The sequence below is a fragment of the Heterobasidion irregulare genome (genome assembly GCF_000320585.1).
Source record: "Heterobasidion irregulare TC 32-1 unplaced genomic scaffold scaffold_05, whole genome shotgun sequence".
Classification (NCBI taxonomy): Eukaryota; Fungi; Basidiomycota; class Agaricomycetes; order Russulales; family Bondarzewiaceae; genus Heterobasidion; species Heterobasidion irregulare.
The window spans coordinates 1,816,902-1,839,081 of NW_009258201.1; the positions used below are offsets into that span (position 1 = coordinate 1,816,902).

The 22,180-nt window shown below is 46.9% G+C and overlaps 8 protein-coding genes across 8 annotated transcripts; 4 read left to right on the forward strand and 4 right to left on the reverse strand.

The window, feature by feature from the left end:
• Window positions 1-9: 9 nt before the first annotated feature.
• HETIRDRAFT_409648 (uncharacterized protein) lies at window positions 10-1,009 on the reverse strand. Its single transcript, XM_009548249.1, has 4 exons — window positions 694-1,009; window positions 397-595; window positions 203-339; window positions 10-135 (listed from the first exon to the last, which is right to left on the reverse strand). Exons 1-2 carry the CDS (start codon window positions 867-869, stop codon window positions 490-492), a joined length of 282 nt encoding a protein of 93 aa, XP_009546544.1. The 5' UTR covers window positions 870-1,009; the 3' UTR covers window positions 10-135; window positions 203-339; window positions 397-489.
• A 171-nt stretch (window positions 1,010-1,180) lies between these two features.
• On the forward strand, window positions 1,181-3,586 carry HETIRDRAFT_434304 (uncharacterized protein; the record flags this gene model as incomplete). The annotated part of the gene is made up of 9 exons (XM_009548250.1): window positions 1,181-1,243; window positions 1,311-1,382; window positions 1,465-1,630; window positions 1,705-1,757; window positions 1,847-1,992; window positions 2,060-2,162; window positions 2,236-2,503; window positions 2,605-3,055; window positions 3,135-3,586. The coding sequence occupies 9 exons, from the start codon at window positions 1,181-1,183 to the stop codon at window positions 3,271-3,273; spliced, it is 1,461 nt and encodes a 486-aa protein (XP_009546545.1). The 3' UTR covers window positions 3,274-3,586.
• HETIRDRAFT_316985 (uncharacterized protein) lies at window positions 3,372-3,530 on the reverse strand (the record flags this gene model as incomplete). The annotated part of the gene is made up of 1 exon (XM_009548251.1): window positions 3,372-3,530. The coding sequence occupies one exon, from the start codon at window positions 3,528-3,530 to the stop codon at window positions 3,372-3,374; it is 159 nt and encodes a 52-aa protein (XP_009546546.1).
• A 120-nt stretch (window positions 3,587-3,706) lies between the features above and the next one.
• Window positions 3,707-5,216, forward strand: HETIRDRAFT_384409 (uncharacterized protein). The gene is made up of 5 exons (XM_009548252.1): window positions 3,707-4,337; window positions 4,436-4,546; window positions 4,607-4,658; window positions 4,716-4,810; window positions 4,890-5,216. Exons 1-5 carry the CDS (start codon window positions 3,713-3,715, stop codon window positions 4,946-4,948), a joined length of 942 nt encoding a protein of 313 aa, XP_009546547.1. The 5' UTR covers window positions 3,707-3,712; the 3' UTR covers window positions 4,949-5,216.
• An 88-nt stretch (window positions 5,217-5,304) lies between these two features.
• On the reverse strand, window positions 5,305-6,843 carry HETIRDRAFT_147768 (uncharacterized protein). Its single transcript, XM_009548253.1, has 2 exons — window positions 6,393-6,843; window positions 5,305-6,333 (listed from the first exon to the last, which is right to left on the reverse strand). The coding sequence occupies exons 1-2, from the start codon at window positions 6,743-6,745 to the stop codon at window positions 5,640-5,642; spliced, it is 1,047 nt and encodes a 348-aa protein (XP_009546548.1). The 5' UTR covers window positions 6,746-6,843; the 3' UTR covers window positions 5,305-5,639.
• A 1,111-nt stretch (window positions 6,844-7,954) lies between these two features.
• Window positions 7,955-9,605, forward strand: HETIRDRAFT_384414 (uncharacterized protein). Its single transcript, XM_009548254.1, has 7 exons — window positions 7,955-8,031; window positions 8,114-8,336; window positions 8,403-8,476; window positions 8,546-8,861; window positions 8,917-8,964; window positions 9,025-9,193; window positions 9,261-9,605. The coding sequence occupies exons 1-7, from the start codon at window positions 7,986-7,988 to the stop codon at window positions 9,366-9,368; spliced, it is 984 nt and encodes a 327-aa protein (XP_009546549.1). The 5' UTR covers window positions 7,955-7,985; the 3' UTR covers window positions 9,369-9,605.
• Window positions 9,606-9,745: 140 nt separating this feature from the next.
• Window positions 9,746-10,729, forward strand: HETIRDRAFT_318957 (uncharacterized protein; the record flags this gene model as incomplete). Its single annotated transcript, XM_009548255.1, has 6 exons — window positions 9,746-9,901; window positions 9,986-10,088; window positions 10,165-10,348; window positions 10,409-10,493; window positions 10,561-10,574; window positions 10,633-10,729. 6 exons carry the CDS (start codon window positions 9,746-9,748, stop codon window positions 10,727-10,729), a joined length of 639 nt encoding a protein of 212 aa, XP_009546550.1.
• Window positions 10,730-11,199: 470 nt separating this feature from the next.
• HETIRDRAFT_451625 (uncharacterized protein) lies at window positions 11,200-11,745 on the reverse strand (the record flags this gene model as incomplete). The annotated part of the gene is made up of 3 exons (XM_009548256.1): window positions 11,200-11,252; window positions 11,311-11,403; window positions 11,457-11,745. 3 exons carry the CDS (start codon window positions 11,743-11,745, stop codon window positions 11,200-11,202), a joined length of 435 nt encoding a protein of 144 aa, XP_009546551.1.
• Window positions 11,746-22,180: the final 10,435 nt, after the last annotated feature.

The following is a 22,180-nucleotide window of genomic DNA, read 5'->3' on the forward strand; positions in this document are numbered from 1 at the left end:
CTGTGTGCCGTCTTAGGCCTCGACCTGCTCCGACCCGACCCGACCTCCCTCGACTGGTTGTTCTGTCTCGATTTTTGGTTGTCTCTGCCGTGCGCCTCGGGCTGGGCTGGGGGCGAAATGATATGAAAGCGCGATGTATGTATTGTTATAGAAAGAATGCATGATGATGATGATGATGATGATGACGGCGACGACTACAAAGATAACGAACGAATTTCTGATGATCACGGGTGTTCGCTGCGAGGCGTGCTGTTGTTCGGTGTCTGTGATGTTCTGCTCTTCCAATCTGAAGTCGGTGGATCGTTGGGAATGTTCAGTCTATTTTTGAGGACCAGGCAAGTGGGTTGGCTTCCGCTCTGGGGTGCCGTCGATCGTTCATGCTTGGATGCTTCACAGCGCTGCTGCACCGTGCCTAGTGTCTATCTGGGCGGCGGATGGGTTGGAATGCCTGAATGGAAGAAGCCAGGAACGGCGCCAGTTTAGCGCCTCTCAGAAGCGGAAGCGGGTCCTGTGATAGGACGGGGCGGCACGTGGTGTGACGGGTGATGCGATGGCCCAATGCAGGCTTGAGAACGTTCCATCCGGCGCGTCGAAGGTGAGCGTGTTTGTTCCCCACGGCCGAAGATCGCAGTGCTCCTGCATTCAACGGACACCTCTCGTCGTGTGTGCTCGGCTGCTGATGTTACCGTCCAGCCCGTGCGAAGGGTATATATATCATTCCATGCTGCGATGTCTGCGCCCGATCGCCCCCCATCACACGCACCAGTGCATAGCTCGTCTGGCAGCACCGTCGACACGTCCCCATCCCCATCATAATTCACCGTCGTATCGCCATCATCCACCCCAGTGCCGCCCACGGCGGTCTCCATCGCTCAGGAACCTTTCCCCCCCTCTCTCTCGCTAGCAAGCAACCTGGTCACACTCAGCCCCCCTGCGTCCGGGGCGAGCAAACTGCCATTCCTGATCGAAACACCGACGCGACAGTGCGTGCGTGCGTCCGAGATTGGAAGCCCGAGACCTCCCTCGCAGCTTTCCAGTGCCAGCCCGGATCCTTGCATCCCCGTGCGCTCGATTTCTCGCCAGCCTATAAATGGCGGGCATCTCTGCGGTCGCCGGTCCATCGACCAGTCCCCCCGCTTTCCCTGATCCCTTCTTGACTCTACCGCTAACGCCCCTCGTGATGAGACCACCGCGCACCCTCGTGCTCTGCTTCGACGGCACATCCAACGAGTACGACGCCAATGTCCGTACGGCCACGCGTATCCTATTCCAGGAAGGGGCACTGATGCGGCGTGTGTGACTGCGCGCAGAACACGAACGTCGTCAAGCTATTCTCGCTGCTCAAGAAAGACAACATCGACCAGCAGATGTGCTATTACCAGGTGCGCCCGCGCGCCGCGTCTCGGCAGGCAGCGCGTCGCCGCTCACGGAGCAACGTGCGTTTTTCGGTGCGCATACATCCAGGCCGGTGTGGGCACGTACTTCCAGCCGGGCGTCGTCTCGCCCCTCTTCCAATGGGGCGCAAAGATCCTGGACGAGGCCGTCGCCTGGTACCTCCCGGCCCACGTCATGGACGGGTACAAGTTCCTCATGCAGAACTGGAACACCGGGGACAAAGTCTGCTTGTTCGGTAACCTCCAAGTTCCGTCCCTATCTCCCCGCTACCTTCCTCTGACGAACGTGCTCTCCTTTGGGTCTGATCAGGCTTCTCTCGTGGCGCATACACCGCCCGTGCGCTTGCTGGGATGCTCTACAAGGTACGTACATCCCATAGACGCGGATCTTGAGTCTATTTTGGGAATGGCAGGTGAACTGGTGCTGAACGGCCGCGCGCACACACACACAGGTGGGCCTCCTTCCGAGGGACAATGAAGAGCAGGTCCCGTTCGCGTACAGGCTCTACGCGTCGAGCAAGTCGACCGACCTGACTCTCGCTGCGGGCTTCAAGACCACGTTCTGCCGCGACGTGCCGATCGAGTTCGTGGGCGTCTGGTGGGGATATTGTTCTTCCGTAGTGTGCGCAATAATTTTGGAAACTGAATTGAGATTGACGCTGCAGGGACACCGTGGCGAGCGTCGGGATAGTCATGACGAAGAGTCTACCTTTTGTCTCGACCAACAACGCGATCCGGACGTTCAGGCACGCGCTCTCTCTCGATGAGGTTCGTTCGTTCAGTATCATCTATTTCTGTAGACTTGTTCTATCTGACTGACATCCCCGTGCGCGCCCTCTAGCACCGCGCCAAGTTCCGTCCGAATCTATATCACCGTCCCGAGATGACGCCGAGCGGCCTCGCCACGGTCGACTCGTCGCAGCACCCTACGCTCTCCGCTCTCAGGATGAAAATCCGCCGGAGCTGGCAGGAGAAGAACCGCAAGTTCGAGGAGGCGATGGGGTACGGTGACGGTCACGATGTCGATACTGGATCGAACGGGAGCGGCACGCGCTCGCCCGGGTGGACGACGGATGTATGCGAGGTGTGGTTCAGCGGATGTCATAGCGGTGCGTGATGGCGCTCGTTTCGCCCTTTTCCTTGGAGATGCGTCCGTGGGGAGGCTTGCTTATTATTGGTCCCTCGTGGCTGTTGTGTTTTCGGATACTAGATGTGGGCGGCGGTGCGGTGACTGATGCGACGGAGTACGCGCTGGCGGATATCCCCCTGCGGTGGATGGTCCGCGAGGTGATGCTCGCGCAGTGCGGGATCACGTTTGAAGAGGCCGCACTGACGCGCTGGAACATCCCGCTGACGGCCACGGAAGCGTTCAAGAAGCAGACGTCGAAGCCGTCGTCGCCCGCCCCGGGCGCGGCCTCACCTGTGAGCGCGAACGGGAAAGACAGCGTCGAGAACGGCAGCAACGGCGGCAACGGGCAGAACGGCAAGGGCATGAAGAGGGCGGACTCTGTCAGCAGCTGGGTGGCCACGAGGGAGCTCGCGGACGCCGTGCAGCCGATGGACGACGAGCTGAAGAAGCAGCCCTTGTGGTGGATCCTCGAGATACTGCCCACGAAATACTCGTATCAGGACGTGGCTGGCAAATGGATCACCTTCTGGAGGTGGGTGCGGTTTCTGGCCCGTCTCCATGCACCGTCGGCTGACCGGCTTCGTATGTGCTCTTTTGGTTTTGTCGTACAGCATCCATCTTGGCCGCGGCCGATACACGCCCCCGCAGCCCAAGTTCCACGAGAGCGTGAAGGTGCGCATGGAGGACGTTGCGCTGAAGTATGCGCCGCGCGCGATATACGACAAAGGCACCGAGACGTACGTGCGATGACGATACAGGTCTTCGGACAGCTGTCGGGTTTCGATCGTGGATAGGACAGTGGACTAGATTCCTGTTGCTGTGTGTTTTTTTGACTCGCTCGACCGATTTTATGAGTGCTGGATACTACGGGCGTTATATGACGAATACCTATGATTTCTTGGTCTATATGTGTTCATGGATCGTATTGTTGGTTCTTGAATCGAGTCACTTGTTGCAGATGTAATAGCTAAAGGATTTCGGATATCGGACCCAAGCTTTACACCCATAACCCTAACCCATGTTCGGGCAATATGATGTTGTGGCGAGTTGCGTTGGCCAAGTCACTGACTTGCTTGTAAAGCTACACTGTCACCCCGCGTATTGGAGCCTCACATACCGACTATCTCCTGTGTAAGGTCGCTCACTTGGATTTCGCAGCGTTCAATTAGTACTGTCTCATCCGTCCGCCATGCCACCACGACGCTCCGCCTCTCCCAGCCTACCTGAAGACAGACAAGCCTCTGGCAGCCGAGGCTACCGAGGACGCAGGAACGACGACCGAGAATATAGCAGAGATCACAGAGATAAAGAGTCCAGGCCATATGGGCGCGCTGATAGAGACAGAGGCAGAGGCAGGGGCGCGGAGGCGGAGAGCTTCAGGGAGAGGCGGGGCGGAGACAGGTATCGCGACCACCGGGACCGCGACGACGACAACGGACGTGGCCATTATTCTCGAAGCAGAGACGACCGCCCATCGGAGAGGCGCGCGCGCGAGGGCTCGAGTGAACGGAACGGGCGCGGCGGTCCCTCGACGCACCGACGATCTGCCTCCCCACGGCCCTCGCGTCCGCACTCGTCGCGCCCGCGCTCGCGGTCCCATTCGCGCTCGGCGGTGCCAGAAGACAAAGAAAAGGAAAAGGAAAAGGACAAGGCGAAGCCGAACTTTGGCGCGTCAGGGCTGCTGGCCGCTGCCACGAACACTGTCAAGAAAACGGACGGTACCTCGACGTTGTTGAAGTACAACGAGCCGCCGGAGGCGCGGAGGCCCGTTGTCGGATGGAGGCTGTATGTGTTCAAGGGAAGCGAACAAGTCGGTGCGTTCTGGCTCCGATGCCCCCCCCCCCGCTGTCAGTTTGCTAATCCCAGCTCCGGCGGCGGAAATGATCGAATATCGCGCGATTGGGATGTACAGACCTCCTCCATATACACCGACAGAGTGCGTACCTCATTGGAAGAGACAAGGCGGTGGCGGACATCACGATCGACCACCCTTCTTGCTCGAAACAGCACGCCGTGATACAGTGTAAGCCCTTCCCCCCCTCGCGTCCCCCCTTCGGCCCGCTCATGCGAACGTTGCGTGAAGTCCGGTATGTGCAATCAAAGGACGAATTCGGCGTTTCAAAGGGAGTCGTAAAGTGCGCGGTGTCCTGTTCCGCTTCCCGCACGCACCTGTGCTGATGGCTCGTTCTAAGGCCTTTCGTCATCGACCTCGAGTCCACGAACGGAACGCATGTCAACGATGAAACGATACCGACCACTAGGTTCTACGAGCTCCAAGCGAGCGACGGTGCGCCCTTTCTCTCCGAGCCGTGCTGGACACCTGATGCTCACTTCCGCTTTGTTCTGCGCGGATGTCGACATTGCAGTGCTGAAGTTCGGGCAATCTACCCGAGAATACGTCCTTCTGCATGATGAGGCCGCGTGAAATCGGCCTTCATCGTCCAATTAGACTCGACGCCGCGTTATATGTCGATACCGCCGATTTGGTCCCATCTTGATGCCATCGTACCGCCTCCAGGCAGGATCCGTGAGCGACAGTCGTGAAGGAGCGTGAAGGGCGCGTGCAGGGACCGCTTTTGTCCGCCTAATATGGACAACGTCAACTGCAGCTCCGAAGCGCTTCTTGACAGGGCGGCCCCTCGTTTCTTTGCTTTGTAGTCGTATGACAGCTTAGCCGAACACGTTTGCACGCGACATCTGCGCGTGTGCTTCTCGTCGTGCTTTGTGCGCCAGCCTATGCTTTGTGCGCCTCGCTGTGCACGTCTTCTCTGAGGGAATATTCCACTAGAACATGCCTCGGAACAAGGCGGTGATCAGAGACAACGAACAGTTTGATAGCGATACAGATCCGAGGTATTACAGAGATAGACGTGTGGGTAGGTGCGTTGGATGGGGAGAGCAAATCGTAGGACAGAAAAAATATAGCGAAAGCCGTTATAGTCGGGAATACACGAGACGGGGTCAGTACCTGAGGTATCGGTACAAGCTAATAGAGCAATGCGAAGACGGGGGAAGGCTTGAAAAGAGAACAGAAGCAGAAATAACCTGTGGAGCGAGAGACTAAACGATCTATGCAAGTTGTGTACGAGAAAGGAGGCTCAAGGGGCACAGCCCCATCAGCAGTCCCAGTCCAACATCGCGTGAATATCACCTTTGCAAGTGATATTCGCGTTGTCCAGATGGCGCTTGAGCGCGTCGCGCCGGCTGAACCTTTTGCTGCACCCGCCGACGAACAGTCTCTCCGCCTCTCCATAAGCAATCGGAGTGCACTCCGACGAGACTCCATAGTCGTCCGCATGCTCCATGGGCACACCACGGCAGACCCACTGCCCCCCCTTGTGCGTCAGAATGTGACGCTTCAGGTCGGGCATGCGCCCGTTCGATTGTACCCAGCTGCAATGAGGGCACTTGAACGACGAACGTTTGGACGCGTCCGGGAAGATGGGAGTCGACGGGTCGACTTGGGCATTCCGCGGGCGGGCCTCGCGACGCGAGACCCGCGGATCGCGGGGAAGGGGAGCCGAGCGTGGGCGTTTGGAGGAGGAGTCTGGAGAGGAAGAGGAGGAACGCGAGACCGTGGACCGGCCGACGATGCGCTTGCGCGAGTTGAGACGGGGGGAGGGGATGTACTCTTCGTCCGAGGAACTACCCTTGCTTTCGTCCTCGTCGTCAGAGGGGACGTCGAGCTTGGGGGGGAGGCGAGACTTCTTGCGGGCCGAACGTGAGGAGCTGGTCTGGCCAGAGAATATTAAGGAGGTGGTATCGGGTTCTTCTGTCGGTAGCTGGGACAAATTCATTCCCGATCGAGGGCTGTATATCGAGGGCGAGTTAATAGATAGAAGGCAAGCGAGATAGGGCTTCCGACGTACGCATCCTCGAGCACGGAGATTGGATAGGCATGGCCACCCACCACACGGTACAGTTCTTCGTGCGTGTACCAGAAGGGATCCTCTTCCGCGTCGCTGTCGCTTTCCGAGTACTCGATGTCGGAATTGCCACCGTCCTCGTTCATAGTGGAGAGGGACGAAGGGGGGGAGTCGTCGTATGGCATGGTAAGCCGAAAGGGCTCGATAGTCTTCGGGGCCTCCTTCTCTTCATATTCAAACGTGAAATCATAGCCCTTGTGGTCTTGTACGAGCCAAGAGAACTCATGAAGATCATCTTCGGGGATGGGGGGATCGAGCACGGAGTGGTAAGAAGTGGAGGAAGCGGAGGAAGACATGTTGTAAGACTGCGGCACTGCTGGACGAGGAGAAGGCCATGTCTCCTCGTTTTTATACCCAAAGACATGCCCTTTCTCTCGCGATGGATGGTTGTGCGGACGGTGTCTCGGATGTGTCCGTGGCGATTTCAAAGCCCTCTGGCTTTTGTTCCCTTAGGCACGGGTGGCGAAAGGAGGATATAAACGGAAAATCGGGGGAAATTGTCGACGAGACAAAGAAACAAGCTCGGACCAGCTCGAGGACACGGCATGCTTGGGTCTTCCGAGCTCCCGACTGGGCCGATGATGCAGCTCGTATGCGTGTCGCGAAGGACACAACGCTCCCCACCATGCTCAAGAATGAGTCGGCCCCAGCCTTGGAGGAGTTTGAGTTTCTGTAGTAGTTTGCTATCCTCAAGGTCATCCCGAGGCAGCCAGCACCCAAAAGTCGCCCAAATCGGGAAGCGTGACTGGATACCAAACTTGTCCAAATGGGGTAAGGCACGATATACAAAGCATCGACTACCCCCCCACATGGGAAAATTATATCGAAGGAGCGGGGCATCTAACTCCTCAAGCACTCACCTCATGTATCTATTGCGGCGCGATCGTTTACTGATTCGAACGAGGCGGAAAGGCACTCAATGAGGCGGAAAGTGCCGCGAGAAACTCAGTGAATGTACTTATTGCCAAAACATAGGAGCAAAGTTAGAGTCGGTGAAGCTCCAGTCACCTCGGTATGGGAAGGCAAGACGAGAAAGATGTGCCGTTATCCAACTCATGCAGGACAGCATTCGGTTCTCGGGCTCAGCACGCGACGTCATAGAGCATAAGGGATTTCCGACGGGGAGTTGGAGGTCTTCTAGTAGCGATGATGGTGATCCACGAACAAAGAGAATTAGGTGCCTCGGCGCTCGACCCTGATGGTGCTGATGGCGAGAGGGCCATGAGCGAGATCGGTATGCTTCCCTCGCGATTGCAATTCTGTGCACGATGAACGGCGAGTTGGGCGGACAAGGAAACGTGGCGTGTCTGGGGTACTCATGGTGGCCAACTGTGTGGCACGATCGGTCCTGGAGTCCTCGATTTGTAATTGGACGATCTCCGATTGCAGGTAGACGTATTCCTCAGAAGCTCTTGAGCGTTCGAACCATCACGACCTTTCGGCGACTGAATCTACAAAGGAACAGGACACGGCGTTGTCTTTGACCAAGCCAAACGTCTGTCCTCGTTGGAAAACATCTTGATTATCAGCTCCACAATGGAAAGGAGGCGCGGCCATTCGAAACGGCCAGCAACTAACGAAGGTAGGACAGATTCCGACTCATTGGATGCTACTCAGACATCCCTGGAAAATGTAATCCTGATCTTTTCTACCTTGTCTTACAGAACTTGAGTGCTGGTCTCACGCTGCAAAGTCACTGTCTGTGCTGTCCAATCTATGTATGGCCTCGTCTGCGCAGGATGCTGTTGGGAGGGTCAATCGACTTATCCTCGCATGGCCAAATGACGAGACGCTGCCTGCCGAAGGCATGGATAGCGTCAAGACAGTCTATAAGAAGCTGTCTTCTGGTCTTAGTGAAATCAAAACAAATTCAGAACGCGAAATCAAGTAGGTGTTCAAATCTACAGATGCCATTTGGAGGGTCGTTTGGAAGGTCTTGATACTTCTTAATAGGGCTATGGATGACGCTGTAGAGCAGATCGGCGTCTTGATTGCTCTGCGAAAGGCGTCAGAATCTACACCCCCAGGTGAAAACCTCTCTTGATTGAATCATCAATATCACGGCGCTCAAATATATTTTCTATTCAATGCTATAGAAAAGAGATACAAGCGCCCTCGCATCCATTCTCCGCCACCGACATCAACGCCACCAACACCAGCGATAGCATCAAGTACTCGTGGAGCGTCCATCCCTGTACAAACGCGAGGATCCGTGGGCCCTCAATCTACCATTCCCTTCTCTCGTGAGCCTAAAGCCCGGAGAGAAGCTTTGAATGCACAATTGCCATTGCAAGTTGGCAGGGTCGTCGCCTTCCACCCACCCGCAAAAAATGACGTCGCGAATGGTGACTCCGACGACACTACGTGGATCCTCGCGAGAGTCACGAGGTGCATCAATCAAGATAAGAATAGGTTTGCGCTATTGCCATCTTCGCGCTATAGCTTCAAATGCTGATGTTTGAAGCAGATACGAAGTTCAAGATATTGAGCCACAGGACGATGGACAACCCGGACAGTGCGTACATGAGAGCATGCTACACGTGGCACTGGAGTTTTGTTTGACCGTTTCTACAAGGTGCTACAACACAACTCTCCGAGCCATCATACCTCTCCCCGATCTCGAAGCTTCACCAAGTAATGCGGCACACCTCAATGCATATCGAGAATTCCCGGTCGGGTCAACGGTGATGGCCCTGTATCCGGACACAAGCTGTTTCTACAGGGCAGAAGTCATCGGGGCACGCGTGAGTCAATTATGTTTCATGCTTTCTCGTTCACTTCTCGTGGTTCACATATTCATGTTTGGCTCAGTTTCAGGCCAAAGGTGAAATCCCGGCATATAAACTCAAATTTGAAGACGACGATGACTTGGAACAGACAGTACATGCGCAGTATGTTGTTGAGTGGCCTGGAGCATGATCCTTTTTTGAATTTTGGTCCATGTTCGAGTTTTGTGGTTCTTGTTTTCCTGCTTTTGCTCTGCATCTATGGCATGATGGCGATACTTATTCTAGAACATGAGTTGAATATCGACAGTCGGTATCTTGGACAGTCTTGTATGATAAATGTAGAGTCTTGTCTTTTGTATGTTGGTCATCATCGTACTGTACGAGTTACTGTACGCTACGGAAGAGTTCCATCCTGGCGTGAGGTTCGAAGGTGGAGTGCTATTGGCTCGGAGCCTATTCAATTACAACGTGAATTGCCTTTCATGAATTCATCCCACGAAAGCACCGACGTCGTTCCATTCCATACTATCCACTCTGCGCAGTGTCACTCCTAGCCAGAGCCCGAAAATGCTCGAAGCTACCCCCGCGCCGTCCATCTTCACCCAAACGTCCCTATTTTCCCTTCTTGGCGTAGCCTCTCTCGGCCTGATTGCATACACGGCCTCGCGTACGTTTTTGCCCAAGACAATTCGATGGCAAGATCGGTTTGCATTCATCTGGCTTGTACGTGCTCTACATGCAATTGGCATGCGACGCCTCGCGACACGTTGTATATCGTCACGTTACAACACTAATGCAGAACCACAGATCTTTGATGCGCTCATTCACTTCATTTTCGAAGGAAGTTTCTTATGGCTTTCGATGTTCGGAAGGCAGGTGAACACCAGCACTGGGATGTTTGCTGAAATGTGTAAGTTCCTCGCAGTGTCTCCTTCCCATGCCTCTTCACCTCTCTATGACCCGTCCTTGATGCGGTACTGGTATAGGGAGAGAATATGCTGCGGCCGACTTCCGATGGGGTTTCTCGGACGAAACTGTGGTGTCCCTCGAGATTCTTACTGTCCTTGGTGCGGGCCCGCTTGCCTGTTATATTGTATACCAGATCGCCAGGCAAGACCCGGCCAGGCATTATTGGATAGTTGTGTTGAGTACCGCAGAGTTGTATGGCGGGTGAGTGTTCTCCGCCATGTTCTTGCGATGGGTCGCCTGATATCTTGAATGCTTACCTAGGTGGATGACGTTTTGCCCAGAATGGCTTACCGGCAGCCCGAACTTGGATACATCAAATCCTCTCTTCCTATGGGTATACCTTGTTGTATGTATCAAACTTGCGCATACTGCAACACTTTCATGCTTTGACTGATACCTTCTGTCCATCATAGTTTATGAACACGATGTCAGTTAAAATCTTGTTTGTTGTTTGTTACCCTCCTATTGACGCACTTCTTTTCTAGTTGGGTGGTCATCCCGTTCTGGTTGCTGCACGATTCGTATCGCCACATTGCTGACACGTTAAGATCGGCACAACCCAACTCTAAGAAGACTCTTTGAACCTGCAATAATATATCTTGATTTTGGACTACAGTCATATTCCTCAACCGAGTCTTTATCTCAGCGTGCACAGAAAGGCTGCTTTTACACCACAATCCAAGAGTTCGAACTGGCGGACGGTGGTCAGCGAGTCAAGCCTTTCCGAGCCGAGGATTTCGAATCTGAATTTCTGACGCTTATTGGACAATAGTGCCTACTGATAACCAGTTCTAATTCAGTCGAATTTAGCTCACACAATATTGTGGGTATCAAGAAAGCCGATGGGCATAGTGGCACAATGCAGTACAGTAAGTGCTATTGCGTATGCATGGGCGAGGGTAGTACTGAAAGTAAGCAAGCTGCACACAAAGTAGTGCGTCAAAGTCCGTGAGGAGTCACTAGTCAATGTCCGTCAGAGTGAAGGATTCAAGATTTGGAATCCTTTGCCCTCAACAGTTCGTCATATGGTATCGTCCCCTGAGCCCGCGCACTCAAGCTTTAAAGATGGTGAACTGGGGAGAAGTATTGCCAGAATCACCGAACACTGGTGCCAACATTAGCTGACGCTCTATGTACGACACCCAGATATGAACATCACTTACAAACTACAACATAGTCGGTCCGGGTGTCCACCACGGGGACCGTGAAGGTGACATTTCCTCCGCTGAGGGGGAAGTTCACAGCGAGAGGCGTGTCTGCAATACTCACAACTCAGTCACGGAAGAAGCGAATGATACAAAACACATACTGATGTCCAGATTTTCACTCCCGTTTTCCAAGTAACCGAGGAGGAGCATTCCAGGAGAATCCTGCTTCTCATCGGGGATATCGGAGGTATCCCATGTGACGGTTTGGTTTGAACCCGTCGTCCAAATCTGGCCTGCGGTGGGGGCTGTGACGTGGGGACTGTAGACGATGAGGGTTGCTGGACCCTTAGGACCAGAGGAAGCAAGGTTGGCGACCTTTACAATGGGAGTCGCGGTGACGGCCGAGGCGGTGAGGACGATGGCTGAAACGAAGGTGGTGAAGAACTTCATGGCTACGGTCGGATGATCTCGGGTGAAGTGAGGGTATCGAGGATGGCGGATGGGAGTGAGGAAGGAGGGGGAAAGAAGGAGGAGAATAAGAAAATGAACGGCGGACGTTCACACTTATATAGGTTGGCACGGAGAATGAATGGAGCAGGTTAGAAAGGGTGGCAACCGGGGACAATCAAGCATGACACGAACATGATATCAGAATGCTCGCCTATTCGGGGGACTGCGGTGACGCCATCCAAGGAGGATCACAATGTACGAACCCTCGAACCGCGATTCCACCAGATCCGCCAACGGTGGCCGTTTGTGAGCCTTTGAAGCACTTCCTGGTGTGCAAGGCTTCAGGCTTTCAGAGCCTCGCAACTGAGGCACCATGCGCTTCTGAGGTCTCTCTACAGCGTAGCCAAAATTGGCCCTTAGTCGCTTCAGCCACGCGAGAGTGGAGTTGGCGCCAATTAGAAGCACCCTGCTAGTCTGCGATCCGTCCTCCCATTTAGGCAAGTCTAGTGTTTGCGACGCTTAGCCGATATGATATTCTCTGCCAGCGGAGAATTGGGTTTAATTAATTTACGAGATGTTTAGAGCTGTAGATTCAGGCAGATCTATCCAATATTTTTGGAGTTGGCAGAGGTTGGCAGGTGGTACTGCATGGGCATGTATCCATGTCATCACTACCAAGTAGAAAATGTCTACTAAACTCAAGAATTGTCCTTAAAAGCTGCATGCATCAATGTACTAGCATGCAATGTATAGATAGATTTGATAAGTGTTTGGTTGAGAATATAAGACACCTGATCAAAGATGCCTATACAGTATAATACAGTGATCCAGTATCCATGCACAATGGAATACAACCACAACCAATATACATTATGTAAAAAAAAAGACCTTATTAAAAGTTCTTGAACTGAATTACATCTGGAAAACCACCCCCTTGTATTAGCTCTGGATTATATCTAATAGTGTCTAAAAGTATCTAAAAGTGTTAATAGCATCTAAAAGTGTTTAATTTCCTAATTAGGAGCAATATATTGTGAGCATTGGATTAGTTTCTAATTTCATGATATTAGCACTAATTTTATACCAAGAAGTCTTTAATTAGCAGTAGGAAATAGTAAGTACTACTGCTCTATCAGTGAGAAGGTAAAGATGTGGCACATTCTATACTGTTTCAGCACATTACTCTCTATTATATATACCTATGCCATTATCTTGTAGCTCTTTTGCTGACTTTCTAGTTGCCTTTACAAGGGACATAGAAAGAGAGAAATGTGCATTAATGCCCCCAGCCACTTTGTTGGCAGCTTGGCAGCTGCCACAAGAGGCTGTGAAGACCTTGGTACCTTAGCCTTGCATACAAAATTATTGAAGTTGTTATTGTCAGCCAATGCCTGCTACTGGTCATTACAAGACACAACATACAGGTTGGGCTTAGGGATGTGCTACATGCAGCCTTGTAGACCTTGTCTATTAGTGTAGTGGTCAATACTGTCTTATGTAGCACACAATTATCATTACCATTGATATTACAATTTTCAGCACCATCCACATTGTTTATTGCCTTATTATACAGAAGATGCTCAAACTTGGTATTTTTCTCTAGCTATTGGGCTATGGAAAAGACTGCCATGTAGGAAATATGTGCACCAAGCATATTAAGATTATCTCTAACAATCTTGTGCTTATATATACATAGGCATGCTATACATATACCCTTGTTCCCATCCTCTACCTCACTAGTGGCCATTTGGAAAAACCCTCTTTCTTATTGGATCTAAATTATTGATAATTATTGATAATCATGTTTTTGATCAAATTTGCAAATTAAGGTAGCATTGTCTATACTAGTAGAGTCCCATTGAATATTACACTTAATCATAGTTTTACACATTCTAAATCCAAATTGTGTACGTGCCATAATTTGTTTTTACCCTATATAAAGTGTATTATTTAATTTCCATTGGTTTATTATCTTCTTAGCTAGTGTTTAAACTAAATCCTAAAAGGCCTGACTTTTTGGGTATTTATTGACTCATCTATTTATTAGATAGAGGAAAGATAGATGTTGAATAAAATCAGAGATGTTGAGATTGCCTATATTATGTCTACTTATTTAGATTACTAAGCTAATATATTAGACCTTGTGGCTTAGTGGCTTAGAGCATTTGTTCTAGGTGCTTGTATATATGAGGTTGTTGGTTCAACTTTGGCAAAAGACAAGTTTGTTATAAGGTATATTCTGTGTTTAGGTATTCAACTAGTGCTCTAGTAAAAATGACTCTATGAGAAGTTTATGAGAACTATGATGCTTGATTTATTACTTTTTTTCCGAAATCTCAAGTTATAATCAATCCTAATAATTCCTAATTTAGGAAAATTATATCTAATTAGAACAGGTTTGGGGGGGGGGGGGGGGTAAGCAAATAATCTCTAATCCTAATCATTCTTCATTATGCATAAATAGAACTAAGTAGAGTGTAATATAAGAGAGTGATTTTCCAGATGCTATAGAACAGAAATTTCTTTGGCACATTATTTAATCATGAAGGTAGGGCTTGTATTTCCCAAGTTGCCCAATACTAAGGTCAAAATGCCATCAAAAGAGTTTTATGCAAGAAAAAAAATCACTTACAAACTACAATATAATTGCTAGCTAGGAGAATGTTAGGGACAATAATCTTGGCACTGCTGTCCCTTAGATCAAATCCTTGAGCAAGAGAGTGTTCTATGATTGGAATGTAAGATGATAAGCTTAGACCAGCATATACAAAGTATATAACTTGCTAATGTCCAAATTTTTGCTGTTGTAAGATAGGTGTCTAAGATATATTATTCCTCCATAGTTAGTAACCTGCTTAAGAGGGTTAGAAGTGTCTCTATGAGTGGATCACATCACCAATGTATGAGATGAACTAAACCAGATGCACATACGATTTGATAGTGTAGTTGGAGCCACTGACTAAGACATCACTAGCTATAAGGCTGATAAGCTTTGGAGCTTAGACATCCTGCTTGGAGTTTAAACTAGATATGGTAAAGGTGGTAGGGCACAAGAAGAGAATAATGCTAGTAGTGACCATGGAGCTCAATGGCAGGATAAAAGATGAGAACATCATGATCTGAGTCCAGTGAGATATAGGGAAAGACAGAAGATTTGAGACCAATGGAGGTAAGTCATTGAGCAAGAAAAGAAGCTCCAAGTCTGTGACAACAAAGTGAGATGGATGAAGGGGACAAAGGTTTCCAATCTAGAGAGAAAAGCTTTTATAGCTAGGAGTGCAATTCAGACTGCTAGGTGAACATCTCAGTAGTGACACTATTCTACCCTACAGTGTAATCATGACCAAACCCTAACAGGTTTCATATAGATCCAGACTACAGCGTACAGCTGTATCCACTCAAAAAAAACCACATTCTCTTTAATCAGATCTTATTGCAAGATAAGCAAGAATGAACTGGCTAAGACTCAGAGAAAGTGATTAGACATAGCAGGCAAGATGGAATGGCGGTAGCATGGTGAGACAGCCACTTTAAGGTCAGCAGCAGAAGCAGGGACTAATGAACAGGCCTGATAGTTTAAAATTGAGATACTCAGAACTTACTGAGATTGTGGAGGAGTGGGCATTTCTGCTACTCACTTATTGGTCTAGAATTAAGGCCTTGAGGTTGATTGCATGTGTTTATATTTGGCTTGTTCTAGTCCTATAGAATTGAGTTGATCGCAACCCAAATGGGGAAAAGAAGGGTGAGTGACTTGAGCAAGGCATATAAATAATATGCATCAAGCCACACATTGTTCTTATTCTTGGACACAACACAAATGAAACTGTATCATGGGTTCCAAACTTCTACATTTCAAAGTTGTTAATGACAACCTTCTGTTGTCAGGCACTTTCTCTACTATTCTAAGGGTGTGGTGGAACTTAGAGGGTTAGAGATGAAACTAGCTTGAAGCTGGGGATATCATCTAGAAAAACACCCCCTTGTATTAGCTCCAGATTATATCTAATAGTGTCTAAAAATATCTAAAAGTGTTAATAACATCTAAAAGTGTCTAATTTCCTAATTAGGAGCAACACATTGTGAGCATTGGATTGGTTTCTAATTTTATGATATTAGCACTAATTCTATACTAAGAAGTCTTTAATTATAAGTAGGAAATAGTAAGTACTACTATCAGTGAGAAGATAAAGATGTGGCACATTCTATACTATTTTAGCACATTACTCTCCTTCATATATGCCTATACCATTATCTTGTAGCTCTTTTGCTGACTTTCCAGCTGCTTTTATAAAGGATATAGAAAGAGAGAAATGTGCATTGATGCCCCCAGCCACTTTGTTAGCAGCTTGGCAGCTGCCACAAGAGGCTATGAAGACCTTAGTACCTTGTCCTTGCACATAAGATCATGAAAGTTGTCATTGTTAGCCAATGCCTGCTACTAGTCATTATAGGACACAATATGTGGGTTGGGCTTAGGGATATGCTATATGCAGCCTTATAGACCTTGTCTATTAGTATAGTGGCTAATACTGTCTTGTGCAGCACACAATCATCATCACTATTGATATTACAATTTTTAGCACTATTTATATTGTTTATTGCCTTGTTATACAGAAGATGCTCAAACTTGGTGTTTTCCTCTAGCTATTGGGCTGTGGAAAAGACAGTCATATTGGTATGTGGTGCCAGAATGATATATTTGCCTGCCATATAGGAGATATGTGCATTAAGCATATTAAGATCACCTCCAACAATCTTGTGCTTATTTATATATAGGCATGCCATACATATACTCTTGTCCCTACCCTCTACCTCACTAGTGGCTATTTGGAAAACCCCTCTCTCTTATTAGATCTTGATTATTCATAATCATGTTTTTGATCAAATTTGCAAATTCAGGTAGCATTGTCTATAATAGTAGAGTCCCATTGAATATTACACTCAATCATAGTTTTACACATTCTCAGTCCAAATTGTATAAGTGCCATAATTTGTTTTTATCCTATATAAAGTGTATTATTGATTTTCCATTGGTTTATTATCTTCTTAGCTGGAGTTTAAACTAAATCCTGAAAGACCTGACTTTTTGGGTATTTATTGACCTATTTATTTATAAGATAGAGGAAAGATAAATGTTAAATAAAATCAGAGATGTTGAGGTTGCCTATATTATGTCTACTTATTTAGATTACTGAGTTTATATATTAGACCTTGTGGCTTAATGGCTAGAGCATCTGTCCCGGGTGCTTACATACATGAGGTTGTTGGTTCAACTCTGGCAGAAGGCAAGTTTGTTATAAGGTATATTCTGTGTTTAGGTATTGAACTAGTGCTCTAATAGACATGACTCTATAAAAAAGCTATGAAAACACTGATGCTTGATTTATTATGATTTTTCCGAAATTTCAAGTTATAATCAATCCTAATAATTCCTAATTTAGGAAAATTATGTCTAATTAGAACAGGTTTAGAGGGGGGGTAAGCTAAAAATGTCTAATCCTAATTGTTCTTAATTATGCATAAATAGAACTAATTAGAGCTTGATACAAAGGGGTGGTTTTCCAGATGATATTGCCTACTACATCACTCTATATATATTATTTACCCTGTGCACAAACTATGTAGATTAAAGATAAGTGGACATATATCAGGTCACTACTTAAGAGAGTGTGCCTAAATATAGAACATAGGAAAGTATTATATAAGTAAGACATATGAGTGGCCAGCACATGACACTATGATTAGGTAAAAGAAAAAAGAAAAATATGAATTTGTGAGCAAGTCATAATATTACCCTACCTTTAAGGGAATTGTCCACAATCCCTCTTTAAGTCCTTTTAGCTTGCCATCTATCCAGTCAAAGAGCAGTGGCTGTCAAGGAATATTGTCAGGTATAGTCTTATAAAAACATATTTGTTGTTATAATTGTGCTTATTAGGCCCTTGCGGTGGTCTATACTGATAACAATTATCACAAATACTAGGTAGCCTCATAGCATGAGGCATACTTAAAGGTATAGGTAATATCCTTAGTCATCTACTCCCAGTGAACACCGCTGTCACTGGTCAAGTATTACAGGTTATATCATGGATGGCTGACATGGGCTTATATATACAAACTCACAGGGAATGAAGCCCCTTGTCCTCCTTGTTAGAAGGAGACAAGCATAGAACCAAGAGTAGTAGCTGTGAGAGAGTGGCAACTTACAGAATATCTAGAGGATACTTATGAGTATTCTCACACCCTTCCCAAAGTAGTATAAGAGGCCTATTGAATAGGCTAAGGATATTTAGTTTATTCTTTTTGTTCAGTATTGTCTTTAAACAATACTCCTCATCTTAGGATAGTCTTCTCACTATCCTCTATCTACAATATTATCTTCTCCTGTGCTACAAGTATTGTCAAGACCTTCATCCATTCTTCCTTGTCAAGTGACCTAGGGAAGAACCTTCCACTCTTAAGGTTATTAAATGAGCAGTTCATAACATTTGTGAAGTATCAATATGTTAAGGGGTGGAGGGATGTTTCTTGTGGAACTTATCAATATATTCTTGAGAGTTTGAGAGATTTTCAACAGGTTCCCAAGTTCTTTCCTCAATTGGGTACCCCTTCCAGTATACTAGATACTTGAGCTTTCCTCAATGCATTTTTGAATCCATAATTTCCTTAACTTTATATTCTTCAACATTGTCAATAATGTCTAGTGGGGGGGGGGGGGGGGGGGGGGGGGGGGGGAGCATCTGTCTTTTGGAGTGTGGATAAAGGTTTCACATATGGGTGTAGAAACATGTTAGGACTGTGTCCTAATATGTGCTTCACATGTGGACAGAGAGAAAGGTCAGGAGTTTTGCATTGGACTTAGACATTGATGACTAGGACTATAACTTGACATGTATTTAGGCACATGACTAGAGTTTAGGCACATGACTAGAGACATGGTCATAAACTATGCACATGACTCAGACTTGGACTGTCGACTCAAATTGATTGCCATTTACATGCTAATGCATAAACACTTATAATATTATGACTCATCCTTCTTTTCTTCTTTATATGGCTTACTAATGTTAATTGTGATTGGTGCCTGATGCTTATTGATGTGGACAGACATTTGATATAGTTACTATACTTAGTTATATTAAGGACTGTAGAGTTCTGATCATGATCAAGGCTTCTAGAAGTCTTAATCAAGGATGACACATCTCAATCGTTTACTGCACTTATAGTTTAGAAGCATGGACTTAATATGGATCTGGCCCTAAATAGTTTGTACTATAAATAGTTGAGATAAGCTTCTAAAAAGCTCAGCTTGTTCACTTTGTATACAACTTGATCTTTGTACTACACCTAGTGTCTGGCTACCTTTCCAGCTCATGCATTGTGAACTCTGCTAGATCCAAAGTATCATACTTAGTCTAATGAAGCACTGGACCTATCTCAAAGTCTTATTTACTCTCCTTATGCTACCACATATCACAGACTTGCTGCCTACTGAGTCCTTTCTTGGAACCCTTTGAAGTCATCTGGAAAACCACCCCTTTGTATTAAGCTCTAATTAGTTCTATTTATGCATAATTAAGAACAATTAGGATTAGACATTTTTAGCTTACCCCCCCTCTAAACCTGTTCTAATTAGACATAATTTTCCTAAATTAGGAATTATTAGGATTGATTATAACTTGAAATTTCGGAAAAATCATAATAAATCAAGCATCAGTGTTTTCATAGCTTTTTTATAGAGTCATGTCTATTAGAGCACTAGTTCAATACCTAAACACAGAATATACCTTATAACAAACTTGCCTTCTGCCAGAGTTGAACCAACAACCTCATGTATGTAAGCACCCGGGACAGATGCTCTAGCCATTAAGCCACAAGGTCTAATATATAAACTCAGTAATCTAAATAAGTAGACATAATATAGGCAACCTCAACATCTCTGATTTTATTTAACATTTATCTTTCCTCTATCTTATAAATAAATAGGTCAATAAATACCCAAAAAGTCAGGTCTTTCAGGATTTAGTTTAAACTCCAGCTAAGAAGATAATAAACCAATGGAAAATCAATAATACACTTTATATAGGATAAAAACAAATTATGGCACTTATACAATTTGGACTGAGAATGTGTAAAACTATGATTGAGTGTAATATTCAATGGGACTCTACTATTATAGACAATGCTACCTGAATTTGCAAATTTGATCAAAAACATGATTATGAATAATCAAGATCTAATAAGAGAGAGGGGTTTTCCAAATAGCCACTAGTGAGGTAGAGGGTAGGGACAAGAGTATATGTATGGCATGCCTATATATAAATAAGCACAAGATTGTTGGAGGTGATCTTAATATGCTTAATGCACATATCTCCTATATGGCAGGCAAATATATCATTCTGGCACCACATACCAATATGACTGTCTTTTCCACAGCCCAATAGCTAGAGGAAAACACCAAGTTTGAGCATCTTCTGTATAACAAGGCAATAAACAATATAAATAGTGCTAAAAATTGTAATATCAATAGTGATGATGATTGTGTGCTGCACAAGACAGTATTAGCCACTATACTAATAGACAAGGTCTATAAGGCTGCATATAGCATATCCCTAAGCCCAACCCACATATTGTGTCCTATAATGACTAGTAGCAGGCATTGGCTAACAATGACAACTTTCATGATCTTATGTGCAAGGACAAGGTACTAAGGTCTTCATAGCCTCTTGTGGCAGCTGCCAAGCTGCTAACAAAGTGGCTGGGGGCATCAATGCACATTTCTCTCTTTCTATATCCTTTATAAAAGCAGCTGGAAAGTCAGCAAAAGAGCTACAAGATAATGGTATAGGCATATATGAAGGAGAGTAATGTGCTAAAATAGTATAGAATGTGCCACATCTTTACCTTCTCACTGATAGAGCAGTAGTACTTACTATTTCCTACCAATAATTAAAGACTTCTTAGTATAGAATTAGTGCTAATATCATGAAATTAGAAACCAATCCAATGCTCACAATGTGTTGCTCCCAATTAGGAAATTAGACACTTTTAGATACTATTAACACTTTTAGATACTTTTAGACACTATTAGATATAATTCGGAGCTAATATAAGGGGGTGTTTTTCCAGATGTTAGTTGAAGTGCTTTGGCCAGTTCTTTGGTATGTCTTCTGGTTTGACATTGGTGTATTTGTCTTTACTGAGTTCCAGGCTGCACAAGTGTTTTAGGTGGCCTAGGAGTATTTTATTTGTTCCTTCTACAAGACCGTTGATCCAGGCAGAGTACGCTGCTATTACCTCATGTTTGATACCTCTTTCTTTGCAGAATGCCGCAACTTTGTTGTTCTTGAAGTGTGAGCCTCCGTCCATCATAAACATGTTGGGTTTGGTCTAGCCTGTGGTGATGGTGGCAAGTCCAGATATGGTGGTTTTTGCTATGCCATGCATTTTGTGCTTGAACCCCCAGATGCATTGCGAGTATGTGTCAAGGTACAGGCCAACTGTGTGGAAGCTGTTTGTACCTTTTGGAAGGGATAGATAATCTGCAACGAGCAATTTGAAGGGGTGACGGCAGGTGTTATGATCACGTTCTATCGGGCCTACACGGCGGTCTATACCGATACGATCATCACAAATATCACGCGGCCTCACAGGTTGAGGCGTACACCAAGGTACAGATATTAACCTTGGTCATCCACTCCCAACGGATCACCTTATCGTTGGTCGAGTATCACGGGCCTATTGTATTAGCGGGCATGGAACGCCGCCTTATAAATTACTCACACGCAGGGCATGAACCTCCTAGTCTTTCCTGGCCGGAAGGAGACCAACGGAGAAGCACAAGAGTAGTCGTTATTGAGAGAGACGACTTAGAGAATACCTACAGATACATATTCGGTATTCTCACGCCCTACTTCCTAAAGTAGTATAAAAGGCCCATAGAATAGGCTGAGGATCTTCAGTCTATTCTCTTCGTTCTCCTGTATCTTCACATACAGGAATCTTCGTTCTGGTACTGTCTTCCTACAGTACCCTTCGTTCACTGTAGTCTTCCTGCTACAGTCTTCATTGCTATAACGCAATACACTTCTGGCTCCTGTGCTACACGTACAGTCGAGACCACCGTTCCACACATCCTCCACGAGTGACCTAGGGAAGAACCTCCTACTCTTGGGGTTACCGACGAGCAGTCGTAACACTAGAATAGACTCTTCTGCCCCTACCTTGCTCGCACTAGCTTGCTGCCACACTCTCTCTCATAACCTTGCTCAGTGGGGATATAGACCCCCATTGAGAAAGCGTTACTGCACACACTCTGGAGCAAGACCTAGGCCAGGAATACCCACCCGGCACTAGACTTATCAATAACCAACTCCGTCACAACAATCGCCCTATCCGGCGCGAAGGGGACTTCTGGGTCTACGAAGACAAT